Here is an 18,393-nt window from a genome sequence, read left to right as displayed (position 1 = left end):
TGTCTACAGCACTACTACAACACTGGCTATGTTTTGTGCCAGATAAATGTCTCATGTCTGAAAATGATTGTGTTGAATGTTTAAAGCTCAACGAGTCACCCACTTTACAGTTCGGAGCTTTGCAAACACTGTGCGAATCGATTCGACCGAATCATTCAAAGAGTGAACGATTCATTGGCTGACCGGACATCGCTATATTGCTCGGGTGGTCTGCTCTGGTTTATCCTATATAGGTCACCGCACCCGTCAAATCACTAATTAACACGACTAGCAGCAGCTATGGCACAAGCGAAAATTAACGCTAAAATGAACGATGCATCTAAAGGCAAATTCAGCCGAACGCTTTCGATGGCGGACCGGTCCGGACGATTACTGGAAAGTCTGGATCAGATTGAGACGAGGTAAGTTATGATATCGATTGTCTGATCGGTACAGACTAAATCCAGGAAGATCCATTAAGTCTTGACTCGACTCATGCAAAGTAAATGCATTTGCTTATCGACGCAACTGAATAAGAGTAACGCTAGTGTGTGCATTAAAATTAATAATTAAGTTTTTAGAATGCTGTAAATAGAAGTTTTCATCGTACAAACAGTTCTGTTTATAACGTACATAATATAAGTGTCTAAATATGCAATGTGCATTGTTTTAATAACTCCAAAACATGACATGTTCCGTCTGTAAACTATGAATATAACATTTTCAAATAGGATTCTCACATGCACGTCTATAACTATATATATAGAGAGAGGGAGATAGTTTAAGCAGTTGTTTTGTTTGTTGTTGAGTACAAAAACATCTTAAAGTAAGAATTTTAATGGATTATGTCCTCCAAACTAAAATGTAAGAGCCATGGTTAAGAATACACAATAAAACCACACTAGCATACATAAGATTACATTGCGAAGGTGGATTTTGACTTGTTGCAAATTACAGCCAAAACAGTTGTTTGCATTTTTGTTGCTGGGTGTTTTTCATAATTGACTATGTAGGCGAGTTTTCAGGGTTGTATCTGGTATGAAATGATCTCAGTAAATCTGTCTCAGGGTGGAGGCTCTTCGCGAGGAAGCCACTGCTATGGAGCAGGAGAGAGAGTGCTTAATTGAGATGATCCAGTGCATACAAAACAGCCAAGAAATGAGGAGCGTTTGTGACGGTATGCCTTCCGTGCTGCGTGACAACCGTTTGTGGCCTCTAATGGATAACATATAAACATCTTCAACTTTTATTTCAGGGGAAAGGGAAGAGCTCTCTCTGACCGCCTCTAGACTCCTGGGCAGGACCTTAACGGTGAGCATTTCTGTGGATACGATCCGAAACGACCAGCAGGAAGAGGCCTTGAAGAAAGCCACGGCCATCATCGATGAGATTGCTGGTAAAGTGCTGGAGGACATGGAGGGGGCCAGAAAGCGTCTGCAGGCCCTTCACGCCGCGTGTGTGACCGACGCGCCTCCTGTGCCTCTGGATCAGAAGTTTCAGAGCGTCGTGATCAGCTGCGCCTTGGAGGACCAGAAGAAGATCAAGAGGCGCCTCGAGACCCTCATCAGGAACATGCACAATGCGGAGAAAACCATTAAAATTATGGATAACCAGAAAGTTGATCATTCCAGTCTTACCAATGGCAAATAGAGGCGGAGGGACTGACGAGCGCCACACGTGCCTTTCCCTGATAGCACACGTACATCACAGAGACATCTGCATTTACATCTGCAATACTAATACTATCTGCAGAACTGCTCATCTGCAATTGCAGACGTCTGTTAAAGGATAGCACACGCACGTCTTCAAGATGTCTGTTAAAGATCACTCGATCTGGAAAGCATCTGCTGTGTACAAACATCTGGCAGACATCTGTAAGATGTCAGTTTTACTTACATTCTAAATTATGAACATCTAAAAGGAAACGTCCTATAGACGTATTGCAGATGAGCAAACACTAAAAAAATACATCTTGCAGATGTCAAATAGATGTCTCCGTGATGTATGTGTGCTATCAGGGACATAACTGATAAATGTGACCCTGGACCACAAAACCAGTCATGAGGGTCAATTGTTTTGAAATCGAGATTCATACATGATCTGAAAAATATTAAGCTTTTCATTGATGTATGGATTGTTAGGACAATATTTGGCCGAGATACAAATATTTGAAAATCTGGAATCTGAGGGTGCAAAAAAATCTAATTATTGTGAAAATCGCCTTTAAAGTTGACCAAATGAAGTCCTTAGCAATGTATATTACTAATCAAAAATAACATTTTGACATGTTTATGGTAGGAAATGTACAAAATATCTTCCTGGAACATGATATTTACATAATAGCCTAATGATTTTTGGCACAAAAGAAAAATCTGTAATTTTGACGTATGCAATGTATTTTTGGCTATTGCTACAAATATAACCGTGCTACTTAGGTTTTGTGGTCCAGGGTCACAAATAGATTTGCAGGTTTTATTACCACTGATGGCATCTCGGTCTTATGCCTCTTATTTTGCCTTTACTTCTGTGCTTTTCCCTTACAGAAAAAAATAATGATCACAAACCACTGATACTGTGTTTTTGATTTATTAACTAATATGAAACAATGCAAAATCACTGTAATTCTGTTGGGATCTACTGGCATTCCCGCTGGAAGCCCCATGAATATGATTTTCCTGGCTTGTGATGGTTTATTTTTAGAGCAGCTACACATGGTTTTCTTGCTTGCTCTGTACATTCTAATGAGAGCGTTTGGCTCTCAGCTTGCTGGGAATTTCACATTTGGCCGTCAGGTTAATCTTTACAGTGAAGAACAACACAGACTGGTGCAGCCGGAGAAAACATTACAGCAAACACAAACTGCCTTCGATAAAACTTGAGTTTAGATTCGTAATCACTTTTTTAATGGCTCTTCAAATGAGAAATAATACCTTTTAACACATGTAGCCAAGGTTTACACATTTTCATGTTTTCAGTTGTTTGGGATTATTCAAATGATAGACCATTTCTGCATCATTACAAAGTGCAAAAATAATATGTTCAGTATAAATTGATAGGTTTTCCAGTCTATAGATTCTCCATTTCAAGACAATGTGAAGTTTATAACTGTATAAGCCAATTGACAATGACAATGAAGGGCTGTTGTTGGGCACAGCACAAGGCAGATTACTGCTTTTGTAAAACGGTCATAAAAGCTTTATGACAAAAGATGCCAATATTGAAATACATATATTTATCAAATATCAAATTCCCAGTCTAGGTTTTCTTTGGCACTGTGGATTGTCATTTATGGATTTTTTTTTTTAAGTATTCACAACATTGTTTTGTAATCATGCATGTATAAGGTTGTCACAGTATGACAGAAAAAGAACCATGAAAATAAAACAAAGACAACTTTATTTTGTCCTTTTCTGACAACCACCCAATCATTAATCATACAGTCAAAAACAAACAAATTACTTCAAGTGACACTTCCGCCGACTAAAAAATATGTAGGTAGTAACAGGTGCTGCTGGCATATTCTCAACATCTACTAGAAAGTCATAAAAAAAAAGAAATTAAGCAGTACTGTATTGTATTAGAAACTGTAGATTCACTGTATATTTAAGATAACCAAGCAATAACATGATCAGGAATTATATCAGATAAATAAAGTGCCTTTAGTTCATTGTAGTGTCGCCATCATTTCACTGCAGCAAATGAGAAAACCAACATTCATCACATCGAGCCAGTTAACATAAACCGAAGAGCGCTGTAAACATGAAGGCCGTTGAGGCGAAGTACCATGATTCCACATTCAAACATAAATGCGAGGCATGCGATTCATGAATAAATACAATCAATCAAGAGATAAGCCACATTTAAACAAGTGGACAGGTTATTATTACCTGCTCAAACTCATCAGACATCAGATCAAAACTGCAGAGAAGTTTGAACAATTCTGTAACATCCTCTGATTGATTAAAATATAAAACTCAGAGAGGGAATGTTGGGTTTATAGACCCCAATGGAGTATAACATGTAGTACATCAATTTTCAGCAACATCCAACATGATCAGTTGTGTTTCTAATGGCTTTAGTGGTTAAGGCTCTGGGACTCTGGGAGAACCGTACATTTTAGTTTCACACACAGTTCTGAAATGTTCCTTGGTGGATTCCTGTACATATATAAAGCTCAATACTGTGCTGAAGGTCATGTTAATAATATCAGTGCAATTTAGTCCAAGATTAAACAGGAGATGGGTGATCTTGTAATCTTATACTTGGAAAACTTTGAAGCGGGTTTTATATATTGATTGTAAATTCATGAGTCAGTGGATTTTAAATGTGTATTTACTTTCCAATCGATTCCAGTATTTCACATCTAACAGAACTTCAAGCTGAGTGTTTCTCATGAATGCAAAAATATGTACGCACCATAATAACTGTTGCACATGTAAATGTGTAGCTGTGAGAAGGGCTGGGCGATATACTGAACATTCACTGTACATTTATGATGACTTCAGTTTAGTTTTACTTTTGCCTCAACTGACCTACAGAACAGCTAATTAGATATGCTCACAATCTATCATCAGCGTACGAGCGTGTTATGATGAAAGATGTTTTATTAGCATCAGATTTAAACTTTAGTTGCTATAACAGTATTAGAGCTGGTAAGATACACAAAAAAATTGGTTTTAATTATTTATTTTAAAAATAGCAATAAGTACATTGATAGCTCATGCACATTAAACAGTTAAAATGTTTAGTAGAAATAGAGGGGGAATACGTTAACAAGTGTTAATGTTTATTGCCGGTGTGTATGAATTAAAATTATTACTTATAATTCTTGCTGTTCATTTAGTGAACAGTGTGAAAACATGACTTGATTTTTTACTACATTTTAATTTTAACATTTTGATGCACAATTTCAATTGTCATTTCAATGTAATCTTCATAAAGGCTTAATTATATCAAGTAACTTCTAGTAGCAATATCGCCCAAGCCCTAGCAGTAAGAGTGCTGTTTTACACGGTAATATCTGGCGGTGTTGCCAGTTGTCAGCAACCAAAAAAAAAAAAAAAAGGACTTTTCTTTATCCCAATAGAAAACCTTTCTATATAATCCCATCTCTTGCATTTGGTATAGTGTTAGAATATGACAGTTTCAGAAGAGGATGCTGATGCATATCAATGATAAAAATGACTAAAAATCTGACTCGCTCATCCATTTACGAACCACTATTTACACTTCTTACAAGTATGTAGAGTTTAGAAACAGTTTGGCACGGTGTTAAATGTTTTGAGTTTAAGTCAGTCATTACTTTACTACATTTTTCATACAAAAATACCTATAAGAACATACGGATTGAAACTTGTGACGACGTTCATATAAGAAACAACAAATGAATAATCATTTTAAGGGAAGATTGTGATAGCAAATGATGCACCTCCATCGATACAAACATACTGCACTAACGATGAACAGTCCAAATGCACAAATGGTGTGTTAGAAATCGTAATTGATTTTCTGCTGTAAGTACTCTCATTAGAGAAAATTACCCTGCTGTGTACCACATGGAATAACTCACCAAATATTTGACAGAGAAAATATATTCACTTTTCATTCAAATTGTTCAAATGTGAGGAAGGGCAGTGTCCAAAAGATTTAGGCCTACTCATCAATACTTGTACAAAAATAGCTCAGCAGACCTCCAATTTACTGATTCTGTGTAATGCCGCTAATGGACATATTGATTTTGACAGATCTGCTCTGGAATACACACCTTCTTTTCTTCAACTCTAATTAGCGCTAATGAAGCCTCTGATTCCCTGCCAGGCATACCGTGAGTCAGAGCAGTCTGCAGCTACCGAAGGGGTTTTTTGTTTTCTTGGTCCTCTGCTTGTTTGGGCGCAGGTTTATGACCTCACGGCCGTTCAGATCGCCGGCGGTCTGGTTGGGATGACTGCCGCCGCTAGTGTTGAAAACGCCTGAAAGAGTAAGAAATGTGTCATGAGAGTCTAAAAAAGTCATGCTAAAGCTAAACTGAAGTAACAAAATCAAAAAGCATCAATGCTGAGAAACGGAGAAAACTCCATAACAGTGCCTGTCTGGAAACCTTCAGATTCTTGAAACACTCTCAGATATTGAAAGCACTTTTCGTTTACTGCTTGTAAATGTGCTGCTTTATATTTGCTTGAAGCTACATTTAGTTGGTTATAATTCTTAACATACAATTGTTTTGACTTACTTATTATTTGTAATTACTTTAAAAAGTAGCCCACTTATGGTAATTTAATAAAAATGAACAAATACATTTGTTAAAGTGCCCCTATTATGGATTTTTGAAAATGACCTTCCATGCAGTGTGTAACACAGCTCTAAGTGAATGAAAACATCCTGCCAAGTTTTAAATCGGAAAGTGCACTGTGTATAAAGTTATTTTTTCTCAAAAGAAAGAGTCGACTCTGAATCATTTAAAACAAATCCCAAGCCGCTTCATGTTGACGTCAACATGAAACATTAGCATATTGCCCGCATATTGTTGGTCTTTTTGCTTTGTTCCAATGAAAATGCAATTCTTTGTTTGCCAGTAGGTGCAGCTTTTGGAGTGGTAAAAATAGCGGTTTCCACGGTAAATCGGACCAATCGGACCAATCACAGCAGATTAGCATCATGCAAAGGAGGGGTTTGGAAAAATGAATTGTTAAAGGGGTCATATGACGTTGCTAAAAAGAACATTATTTTGTGTATTTGGTGTAATGCAATATGTTTATGCGGTTTAAGGGTCAAAAAACACATTATTTTCCAGATACTGTACATTATTGTTGCTACTCTCTGCCCGCCTTTCTGAATCTTGACGATTTTTACAAAGCTCATTGTGCTGAAAAGCGAGGTGTGCTCTGATTGGCCAGCTATCCAGTGCGTTGTGATTGGCTGAATGCCTCAAGCGTGTGACGGAAATGTTACGCCCCTCACCATACGGTGATGCCATGTCCCAGCGACCAGACAAACCAAGCATTTGTTGCATCCAGTGGGGACATAATTACTCATTATAATGACTTATACTGTCTTTTTATGTGTTGCGACAAACAACAAGTGCTACTCTACACTGCTCAAAACTCCCGTTTGAATCATCAGTGGCAAATTCTTTAAAGGTGCCAAAGAATACATTGATACAATATTTTAAATTGTTCTCTGATGTCCCCAGAGTGTGTATAAAGTTTTATCTCAAATTACCTCACAGATCATTTTTTATAGCTTGTTGAAATTGCCACTTTTAGGGTATGAGCCAAAACGAGCTGTTTTTAGTGTTTGTCCCCTTTAAATGAAAATGAGCTGGTGCTCCCGCCTCCCTTTTTAGACAAGTGCAGCACTTCAAGAGCTCATGCTCGCGGGCAGACCACTGGTGTTAGGGTTTAACTGGTAACCACCGTGTCCTCAGCGGTGTATGGAGACTCCTGTGCTCATCGGTGCATCCCAGCACACGACACTTTTAATGTCTCTTCGGCGCTGACATTGTACCTCCAGCAGCTACAGCAAGAAAACAATATTGGCGGACCACTGCTTCTCACTCAGGGCTGTGTATATGCTAACAGGACAGATAGCATCACAAATGATAGCATCACAAATCACGTTTGGGTGGTGTTATGCAAATCTTCCCACATAGTGAAGTAGACGTGGGGGCATGTTAGAATGAAGCATTTCAGGGGGGCGTGGACGAGTCTTAACTTTTATAAAAAAATATCTCTTTGGATTTCAGACTTTATCTTTGCAACTTTTACAGATCTTCTTTATGCACCAGGAGCTTGTAACACTCCAAAGAGAAAGGAAAAATTTTAATTGCATCATATGACCCCTTTAAACAAATCGTTTGGGAGTCATTGAGCAAGTAAGGTAAAAAAATAAATGCATATTATAAGACAATGAAAGTGTTTTTTGACCTTGCATGCATATCAACCTGTTGTTGGGGACTCCCAAAACCAAAATATGAACCTTTCATAACCCATAATAGGGGCACTTTAAAGTCGGTAAACTAAATTATTAATAAGAAATTTTTTTTGAAATGTATGGAAATAAGATCGGATTATGCGATGCCTAAAAATTTCTATCACTAAATAAAAGTATTCATTTCTTTTGAAAAAAATCTTACCTATTTTATTGCTGGATGTGTGAACAACCTCTGTCTCCTCTGCTGACTGCTGCTTGAGTCTTTGCAGATATTTGTCAGCTAGATACTTAAAAACTACAACATAACAAAAAGGAGTTATTTTACAGTTGAGCGTAAATCAGTTTCATGAACTGAAATGCTTTATTGCACACCTTCATTGACATTGAGATCTTCTTTCACTGACGTCCGATAGAATCTTAACTTCAGCTTCTTAGCGAGACCTTCAGCCTCTTCACTGAAGCAACGACACAGAAGGATTTGCATTAAAGCAGTGGTCTCAAACTCAATTCCTGGAGGGCCACAGCTCTGCAGAGAACAGCTCCAACCAACTCCAAATCACACCTGCTTGGAAGCTTCTAGTAATCGTGAAGACTTTGATTAGCTGGATCAGGTGTGCTTGATTAGGGTTGGAGCTAAACTGTGCAGAGCTGTGGCCCTCCAGGAATTGAGTTTGAGACCAATGCATTCAAGGATAAGTCCACTTCCAGAATAAAAATTTCCTGACAGTTTATTCACCACCATGTCATCCAAGATGTTCATGTATTTCTTTCTTCAGTCGAAAAGAAATTAAGTTTTTAAGGAAAACATTCCAGGATTTTTCTCCATAGAGTGGACTTCAGTGGTGCTCAATGGATTAAAGGCTAAAAATGCAGTTTCAGAGCAGCTTCAAAGGGCTCTACATGATCCCAACATAGAAATAAGGGTCTTATCTAGTGAAATGATCAGTCCTTTTCCTAAAAATATATACATTTGTCCTAGGGATGGGTGATATGGGCTTAAAAATATATCATGATAATTTCTAGTATTTTAAAGCGATAACGATATCAATGACGAAAATTCAGGGAATCCTGTTTCTTTCCTGTTTCACCAAAAAATAGGGTGTTGTAAGCACTACTAAAGTCCCTTTCAATGATATCTACGGTCTTTGGCATTACTGAGTACGTGTGTTGACAGTTTAATTCATACTGGAAGCCAAAGGGCGCCCTTGCACATAAACTTGAAATATGCATTGCAGAAGTAATACTACTGACGACGCTGTATGAAATCACTAATATGGACAAAGGGCTCCAGTTGTCTAAATAAAACACAGATAGAGAAACTTTAACAGAGGGAACTTGAAGGCAATAAAAATATGACTGCATAAAATATATGGTTTATCTGTGTTCTTCAAGCAACAGGTATTCAACCAAAGTAAAGCACATACATAATTCAAAGCCATAATCAACATAAAATACACTACCAAACCATAACATGAAACCACATCTGGTCACAAAAAGAAGTTATTTCAAACACTTGACTATGTTATTAAGTTAATTTGGAGAAAAGGCATGTCAATAAATGGTATCTTTGTTGGACAACAGGTTTGTAAATACACATGCAAAACTGCACACCTGCTACTGTAGTACATTTATTCAGACCGATTTTTTGTTGCACTGTACAGCCCTAACCAAACCAGTTCCAGATTGTAGAAGTAGCTCATGCTTTAGCAATATACTCCTCCTAAATTTCACATCTGCCTTCCACGATGTCACTCCGCAATGTCGCACAGAAATTTGTCAAAAACTAAACTTTACCTTTATTATCGGTGGAAGACTAATTCTTATCAGGAGGGGGAATTTTTTTTCTCAAATGATAAGATATCACCAATCCCTATTTTATGAACTTTTTAACCACAAATGCTCAGCTAGCATTAGCTCAGTGATGAGCATGCGTGTCTTTATTAGGTGATGTTGGAAAGGTCACATGTGACGTAGGTGGAAGTACTGACCCAATGTTTACAAAGCGAACATGCAAAAAAGAGTCAAATGCCCTTTACAAAAAAAATGTTGAATGATTTTAAAGTTGGAGGAGAAAATGAGATGAGTTTTTAAACGAAGTACTAAGACGAAGAACTAACCACGAGTGACCTTTCCAACAGAATAACGTAATGTGTGACGATGTGCATTGCAGAGCTAGAGCAAGCCGAGCATTTGTGGTTAAAAAATGTATAAATATTCAATTTTTCAAGAAAATGACCTATAATTTCACTAGATAAGACCCTTATTCCTCGGCTGGGATCGTGTAGAGCCCATTGAAGCTGCACTGAAACTGCATTTTCAACCTTTAACCACCGCTGAAGTCCACTATATGGAGAAAAATCCTGGAATTTTTTCCTCAAAAAACTTAATTTCTTTTCAACTGAAGAAAGAAAGACATAACCATCTTGGATGACATGAGGGTGAGTAAATCATGAGGAAATTTTTATTCTGGAAGTGGATTTATCCTTTAACCACATCAGTCTCTACAGTCGCTGATACTGTGCATTAATGATTCTTTTTGTCTTACTTTTTGATAACCGTGTCATCCAGCAGATCGATTTTGTTCTGCACCAGGACGGTGGGTATGTCCCCGACCTCCATCTCCACTTTCTCCCTCCAGCTGCTGATTGCCTCAAAGGATTCTCTGTCGGTGGTGGAGAAGACCAGCACACAGGCCTGAGCGCCTGCAGGACCAAACACGCGTCACAAACTGCTCAAGCTCCCACGTCCACAGCATTTCTAACAGTCTCACCTCTGTAATAGGCCTTGGTGATGGCATCAAACTCCTCCTGTCCCGCCGTGTCCCACAACATCAGCCTGACGTCCTCGCCATTAACTCTGAAATGCATGCAAACAAATGTAAAACTGATATATGCATTGGCCTAATATCTAATAGACTGTTGAAATATATTAAAACACATCAATTATGTGAAATAATTGGATGTATCTCAAAAAAAAAAAAAATTGGTAAAACTATTTTTAACATTTGTTGGGGCCGCAGGCTTACAGCTGCAATTCACATCTGCTTTCATTCTCAGTTTGACTAAGCATGAAACAGATGAAGCCACTGGCAACTAATTTGTTCCTCTTTTTGCTTTGAGAGTACAAACAGTAAACCGCACAGATTTCTGGTATTTACTGCCAATAACACGTCTCGCTTTATATTCGAAAGAGACTGTGATCCAGGAACTACTGCTAAAAAAAGCAAGAGGATCTTCTTTCCCAATGGGTTGCCTGATCTTCACAGCATGCTTTTTGTCATACTCCATATTTAAATGCAAACAGGAAGTTTACTTGTTCTACAGTTTTTTTGTTTGTTTTTTGTCATATATGCCTGGACAAACATGAGCCAGATTTACTGGCATTTATTTCTAATTAAAGTTGTGAATTGTGCAGGCTTTGGTTGTATGTATGAGTGGAATACTGTACCCACTGTATAGTCAGTGCAGGGTAATGACTGGATTCAGAAATGAAGTTCTTGTAATTATAGTATATTACATTTAAAAATGCTAATAATCAGATTACTTTTTACATGTTCTGGACAAAAACATACTCTGGTACACTCTGGGTGTCGTTTCCTTGTTTATTAATGTTTGTTCATGCAGTGAACATTCCCATTTTTTGTGAGCCAAACTCCATAAAATAAAATAGTTTAGTTCAAATTTCAATAATTTTGAACTCACTGAGTTCGTACATTAAGCCCAGTTTGGGAAAACCTGGTGTAATATTGATATGAAAAATTGAATACATTTTCTTTCTCTTGGCTTTTATTATATCACTATGGTATGCTTAATGGTAAGTTTAAAACAAGTTAGATTTGAAAAAAGTAGTCAGAATACATCTCCTAAAACGAGTAACCCAGATTACGTTACTAACTACAGTTTTCTTTTCATCGTGTAATCTGTAATCAGTAACAGACTAAAAATTGTAAGTAACTTATCCACAACAAAACATTATTATGAAATAGAGGTGGGCAGTACTGCCAAAATCTTACTATGAGAATTATTAATCACAGTAACAGTATATGTGTAAAATGGGTTCATTTCAAGTGGCCCAGAGAATGTAAAGTTGGTCGCTTGACTTTTTATGTATTTATTTACTTACTTTTGTATGTACGTATGTGTGTATGTATGTATGTATTTATTTATTTATGAGTGATTCCCTACATGTACTGGTATTTTTTAAAGAGGTCATATGATGCAATTTAAATTTTTCCTTTCTCTTTGAAGTGTTACAAGCTCTTGGTACATAAAGAAGATCTGTAAGGTTGCAAAGACTAAAGTCTCAAATCCAAAGAGATATTCTTAATTCTTACAGACTGTAAGTACATGTTTTATATTTAAAGAATCTGCCACTGATGATTGAAACATGAGTTTTGAGCAGTGTAGAGTAGCACTTGTTGTTTCTCCGATCACAAATAGAGACATGATTTTGTTTACGCGGCGCAATATGCAACGCAACGTGTAAAAAGACAGTATAAGTCATTAAAATCAGTAATTATGTCCCCACTGGATGCAACAAATGTCTGGTTTGTAATGGGTTTTATTGTTTTTGTCTCATCGCGCTGGGAGACGGCATCACAGTATGTTAAGGGGCGTAACATTTCCGTCACATGCCTGAGGTATTCAACCAATCACAACACAGTGGATAGCTGGCCAATCAGAGCACACCTTGCTTTTCAGCACAAAAAAGTGTGCTGAAAGCACAAAATAGTTTTGTAAAAATCTATATGTTTCAGAAGGCAGGGCATAGAGGAGCAACAATAGTGTACAGTATGTGGAAAATGTGTTTTTTGGACCTTAAACCGCATAAACACATTGAATTACACCAAATACACATCATAATGTTCTTTTTGGCAGCATCATATGACCCCTTTAACATGCGGCCCTCTTTGTGTCATGGCCCACAACTAATTTTGGTTATATGCATGTTTACAGAAACAATATTTCTGCTCAGGATGGTCTGATTTTTATTTATTTTTTTAAATCTATGGCAGCATTCTGCTGTAAATGTACAGTATGAGTTTCATATTCCACTATTCATAACAAAGGAATAATGAGTCTTATCTTGAGTTTTAAAACAAAATCAATCAATAAATAAACAGTCAAAATAACAAAATGAAAAAGAATAGCTCAGCCTGTAAATTCTGAATTGATGAGCCATATACAAAACTATTGTAAAGCAGCAGATATGCACACATCTCACTCGATTTCTGTACTGTCGGTTTCAACCACAAATAACTAAAATGTGCTTTGCCCAACACTGTTTGTCCTGCTCTCCATTTTCACATTATGTTTCTTTTTTTCACTCTCACATGTCCATGATTTAAATCAGTGCGGTCCACTTAATCTACTGCACTATGAACATCATAGCAAAATCTCTACGGGCCCTCCATTACTAGCACAGACATTGCGTCAGATTTAGCAAGCTGCCCCCACATTATTCGATTGTCTTGACGCCGTTCTGCTGCTCTTCATTTCACAGCACTATATTTGCTGTCAGTATTAACAGTCACTTTTTAGTCTGGTCTGCCTCAGCATGAGCATGTCAACAGTATTTCTTTGTAAAAATCGGCTATCATTTACTTGATTTATGTAATTCATAACTGAATGCGACACAACAAAAAAAACATTAATGGAGCAGATTTGGTGTATTATGCATAAGCTAAGATAAGCACTGAATGTGTGCATATTTTAAAATAAAAAATATTATTTGCAAATAGCTAAAATTGATTCTGTACAATGAAATAATTTTCTACTCTTCTTTATTTCCTTAAATCCCTTTAAATTTGTTGATTATTAAATTCAAGATAGCCACGCCTACCGGCTTAAATAAAATGTCTTGATCGACAGCCAGAGATTAAAAAAAAATCATTTGTAAAAGGAAGGTCAAAGTGAATGCATTGCATTGTGGGATACATAACATAACATAATATAACCCATGTGGTGTACCCTGCTTCTATACTACCCATTGCACAAACACAGAAGATCATTCTAGTATCCGACATAGAAAGTGTGCAAAAATGCTTCGCATTAGTAATGACAGCATCCAAACATCATCTTGGATTATTTGATTTCTAAAGAAATTGTTTTCTTCATCCAGGTACCCAGGATGGCATTTTAATGCAGCCAGCCTTAAAGTGGTCCATCTGCAAATAACTGCCGAGCAATAAGGCTCAAACATAGAAACCAAAGAGCAGCACATTTCAACGCGACTCGACTGAAGCGTAAAAGCATGCTTACATGATCTGTCTTTCCAGAAAGTCAACCCCGATGGTCTTTTTGTAGTCCTTCGTGAAGATGCCCTTGCAGTATCGCTGGATCATACTGGACTTCCCGACCGCTCCGTTCCCCACCACCACCACCTTGATGGCCACCTCCATGTCCTCCTCCAGCATGGCTGCGATGTGTGTGTGGGGCAGCCCTGCGCTTTCACGTCACTTCGGCACGGCTTAGTGCTGCTCTAGGATCTTCTCAACTCTAGCCTGTTTTAGGAAAGCAGTAGACTAGACAGATCAGTCATAATCCCACACATTATGACACATCAGCACATTTGTTGACATCATTGTCGATTCCTGCATCACGACTAGAAGTGACCTACTGTAGTGATTAGTCTCTGAGTGTTTTGGGTCAGTTTCCAACATTTAAATAAGCTTACGTTGAAGGAAATACAACAAATACTACCATAACGATACTAGTTTTTAATTATATATTAAACATTAAGAAGTTATTTGTTTATTTTATAGTAATGAGAATTAGGGAGAACATGTGTTGAACTGTCATGAAAAGAAATTCACAAGGAAACAAACAAACAAACAAACAAAAAGATTCCTTTCTATAAGCAAAGTGGAAGTTCTCTCATTTCTTTTGGTCTTGGGGTTAAATATAACCAGACATGTTTTTGACACCCATAAAAGCTGTCAAAAAAGCTTTAAACCTTAAAAAAAAAAAAAAAAAACCTGTTTGCAAATCAACACTGCATTCAACAATTATAACAATGAAAACTGGATAAATTTGCCAGAACAACTGCTGTTAATAAAGTAATAAACGGGAAAACAAGTGTTAATCTGGCCAAATTCACTTATGAACCAAATTCAGAGCAACTCAACAGAAGATAATAGTGCCACTATGCAGCTCAATTGAGTTCAGTAACAGAGCGAATGCTGCAAACATCATTAGTTATGAAGTGAACTCAGCTCAACTCTAAAGCAGCTCTACAGCAGGTGACAGTGTCATCACTCAGCTCCTGTCAGTTCAGTGTTTGATTCACTTCAGTTCACCAGTTTTGAAACAAGTTCATTTCAGATATAAGCAACTCTACAGAAGACGACAGTTTTATCTGCAGCAGGAGTCTTGAACGTGAACGCAAAAATGCAATTCAAGAAGGCTGGATAGACAGCAGCGTGACAGTAGCGCTTACATATTAGATTACATTAGGCCTCCCGCGTTTCTGCTGGGTAACTAAATACAGCAGCCAACCTGAGACAACAATAACACGCATGAGTCTTTCACACGATCAGCCTTAAAGGTGCCATAGAATGCAAAAATCACTGTGTTTGAACACAGTTGTGTGGCCGCACAACCAGCCTATATTGGTAAATATCCACTCACTCATTGTTTTATAATGCCAATAATTCATAAACAGTCTCTCCACACAAGCAGTTCCAGGTTTCTCACTACTATGACAACATAGTCTGTGAAAGTCCCGCCCATTTGTGATGCTGTGAAGCTGTCCGCCATTACTGTTTTCTTGCTGTAGCTGCTGGAGGTTCAATGTCAGCGCCAAAGAGACATTAAAAGTGTCATGTGCTGGGATGCACCAATGAGCACAGGAGTCTCCATAGACCACTGAGGACACAGTGGTTACATTTCATTTTCGAAGGAAATGTCCCAAAAAAAAAACAACACAGAAAAGTCCTATACATTTGTGCTAATAATTTTACACCGGACTGCCTCACAAACGAGGGTCAGTTAAGCTGGAGTTATGCAAAGATTGCTTCTGAAAGAGGGATCGATACCAATGCTTTGTGCGCAAACGTCCAGACTCCAGACAAAGTAAGCATCACGCATCATATTTTGTTTTCCAAAAGAGTTTCTTGGCTCTCTGTAAGGCTAATGATGCTAAAGCTACCATTGTCTCTGCCTGTTTTCACTAATGCTGCCTTCACGTGCTACAAGATGATCATAAAAAGGAATGTGGTAGTTAAAAATTGCGTTTGGAAGCAATGTGAGGATCAGTAACACGGTCACCACCAGTTAAACCATAACACCGGCGGTATTTGTCTGAAAAGGGAGGTGGGAGCACCAGCTCATTTTCATTTAAAGGGGACAAACACTAAAAACAGCTCGTTTTGGCTCATACCCTAAAAGTGGCAATTTCAACAAGCTATAAAAAATTATCTGTGAGGTATTTTGAGATAAAACTTTACATACACACTCTGGGGATGTCAGAGAACAATTTAAAATATTGTATCAATGTATTCTATGGCACCTTTAATAAAATAAGCCCACAAAACGATGGCCTTATATAGCTAAAATTAGATTCAACCACATCAAATCTTTCCAATCATGTTCTTAATTGTATTTAATTCCCTCAATAGTATTAATGTTTTAATGCATTAACACTTTTAAATCATATAAACATTTTACCATTTAACATTTTATTTATTTAATTTGACTTCTACATGTATAGATCAATGTAAACCAAACAGATATTTTAAAATATGTTAAGAAATCATTTCACTGACAAGATTAGATTTCCTTCTGTTCGGTTCTGCTTTTAGAACAAAAGCCGGATCCCAGCGTTCGTTCTTGACAGGTGTTTATGAGGTCTGGCTGTCTGAAGGGCCCACTGCATTACTGCCATGGCACTGAGATCCACATAACCACGGAAGTCTGAGTGATATACAGAGCGCAGTCTCTCAGTGGGGCTATATACAGCAGAAAACACACACAAGACAAATGTGCGAAACTCGCTCTGAGCACCAAAACGTCACAGAAGCCCATCTGTTCATGGTCAAATTACACACATCACACAACCTCTCACACAGGATTTCATGTGTTGCAGTCGGTCTGTTTAAGAGATCTACTATACTTTGCTTATTACACTAGTTAAATAAAAAAAAAAAATAATAATAATAAATAATAATAATAATAATATATATATATATATATATATATATATATATATATATATATATATATATATATATATATATATATATATATATATATATAGTGGTTAAGGTCTCCTTGTTACAGTGTAACTATACATTTAAGTATTGAGTAAGATTAATTAACTACATGCACTTACTATATGGTTAGGGTTAGGATTAGGGTTCGGCTAAGTGTTACTTGTATGTAATTAGGACACCGTAAAACAAAGTGTTACCAAAAATAATGGAGGTTAAGGCTTAGACACCATAGTACATAGTACCATTAATATATATCGCCATACTTTTTGTAAGGGTAATTGCTATTGCGAAAAAGTGCAGTTTATTTATTATTATAAATTCATTTAGATGCTACTCCAAGTTACTTCAAATAATCCCCAAGCAAGCACCATATTTTTAAAGGTAATTCAATCCAAGTTCTTGTGAGATAAGTATTAAAAGATTAGGGTTTGGTTTAGGGTTAGTTGGTGGTAATTATGCGCAGCTGTTTTTACAGATGTAACATGTAACAAGGACACTGTAAAAGTGTTACCAAGAACAATACTGTAATATTAGTTATTTATCAGAGAGCAAGAGCATGATACTTTGTTATACAGACGTGATTGTTATATTTAGCTGACAGTTCGAATAAAAGAGTTGTTAGTAATTCCGTCACCTGCGTTCGTGTGTTACCAGGTTACATTGTTTCCTCTTTGAAGATCCGACTCGGGAATAATCATGAACGCGGACTGTCCAGAGGATCCAAGCACACAGCTCTAGTGATTTAGCAATCCAAACACATCTGCTGAATGTAAATATAAGCCAGCAGCAGCTGTATGGAGCGAGCTTTTTTGCGTTTGCACAGTTTATCAAAGGAGTGGCCTCCTCCTAATCCTTTACTGCTCTCCCCCTCTCTCTCTGTATGTGTGTGTGTCTCTTACACAGACTAACAATCCCGCTTGGATACTCCAGAGTCAAGCGGGCTCTGAGGACGCAGATGTCCGCAGATATAGCAGCGTCTTCACGCGCTTTGGGTGATTCGCGACTGTGCGTCTGACCCGCGGCACTGAAGCGCGGCGACCACCAAACACCAAACACCCTTTCAAAATAAAAGCCTGCCTTGACTTCTCAGAACTTCAGCACAGCTGGAAAGATGCAAAATGAGAAATCAATCAGCAAAAAGAAGAGCTGTTCCCATAAGAAAACATGGCAGATTACAATAGCTTGTATGCTGGACGGTTCAGCTTCAATGATGGAAAAACCAAAGAAATCATCAGCACACTTGATTCATCAGTAGCTTCAGACATGTGATGCCT

At 37.5% G+C, this 18,393-nt stretch overlaps 2 protein-coding genes across 2 annotated transcripts; one reads left to right on the top strand and one right to left on the bottom strand.

The window, feature by feature from the left end:
* The first annotated feature begins 168 nt into the window (after positions 1 to 168).
* On the top strand, positions 169 to 2,174 carry LOC109100372 (BAG cochaperone 2). The gene is made up of 3 exons (XM_042736115.1): positions 169 to 401; positions 1,047 to 1,156; positions 1,235 to 2,174. Exons 1-3 carry the CDS (start codon positions 280 to 282, stop codon positions 1,627 to 1,629), a joined length of 627 nt encoding a protein of 208 aa, XP_042592049.1. The 5' UTR covers positions 169 to 279; the 3' UTR covers positions 1,630 to 2,174.
* An 823-nt stretch (positions 2,175 to 2,997) lies between these two features.
* Positions 2,998 to 18,188, bottom strand: LOC109100370 (ras-related protein Rab-23). Its single transcript, XM_019113830.2, has 7 exons — positions 17,754 to 18,188; positions 14,169 to 14,410; positions 10,679 to 10,764; positions 10,454 to 10,610; positions 8,281 to 8,363; positions 8,111 to 8,203; positions 2,998 to 5,948 (listed from the first exon to the last, which is right to left on the bottom strand). Exons 2-7 carry the CDS (start codon positions 14,321 to 14,323, stop codon positions 5,809 to 5,811), a joined length of 714 nt encoding a protein of 237 aa, XP_018969375.1. The 5' UTR covers positions 14,324 to 14,410; positions 17,754 to 18,188; the 3' UTR covers positions 2,998 to 5,808.
* Between the last annotated feature and the right edge of the window lie 205 nt (positions 18,189 to 18,393).

Source organism: Cyprinus carpio, chromosome B13, assembly GCF_018340385.1.
Source record: "Cyprinus carpio isolate SPL01 chromosome B13, ASM1834038v1, whole genome shotgun sequence".
NCBI classification, from domain to species: domain Eukaryota; kingdom Metazoa; phylum Chordata; class Actinopteri; order Cypriniformes; family Cyprinidae; genus Cyprinus; species Cyprinus carpio.
The sequence above is the reverse complement of the archived record's forward strand: the minus strand, read 5'-3'. Positions and strand labels throughout refer to the sequence as shown.

What these genes read in the sequence shown, in the direction of transcription:
- LOC109100372 (XM_042736115.1), top strand. Translation starts at nt 280, where the DNA reads ATGGCACAAGCGAAAATTAACGCTAAAATGAACGATGCATCTAAAGGC. An exon ending in CTGGATCAGATTGAGACGAG is followed by an intron (nt 402 to 1,046) that starts GTAAGTTATGAT and finishes AATCTGTCTCAG; the next exon opens with GGTGGAGGCTCTTCGCGAGG. An exon ending in AATGAGGAGCGTTTGTGACG is followed by an intron (nt 1,157 to 1,234) that starts GTATGCCTTCCG and finishes CTTTTATTTCAG; the next exon opens with GGGAAAGGGAAGAGCTCTCT.
- LOC109100370 (XM_019113830.2), bottom strand. Translation starts at nt 14,323, where the DNA reads ATGCTGGAGGAGGACATGGAGGTGGCCATCAAGGTGGTGGTGGTGGGG. An exon ending in CACCAAGGCCTATTACAGAG is followed by an intron (nt 10,611 to 10,678) that starts GTGAGACTGTTA and finishes TTGGTCCTGCAG; the next exon opens with GCGCTCAGGCCTGTGTGCTG. An exon ending in GATGACACGGTTATCAAAAA is followed by an intron (nt 8,364 to 10,453) that starts GTAAGACAAAAA and finishes TCGTTGCTTCAG; the next exon opens with TGAAGAGGCTGAAGGTCTCG.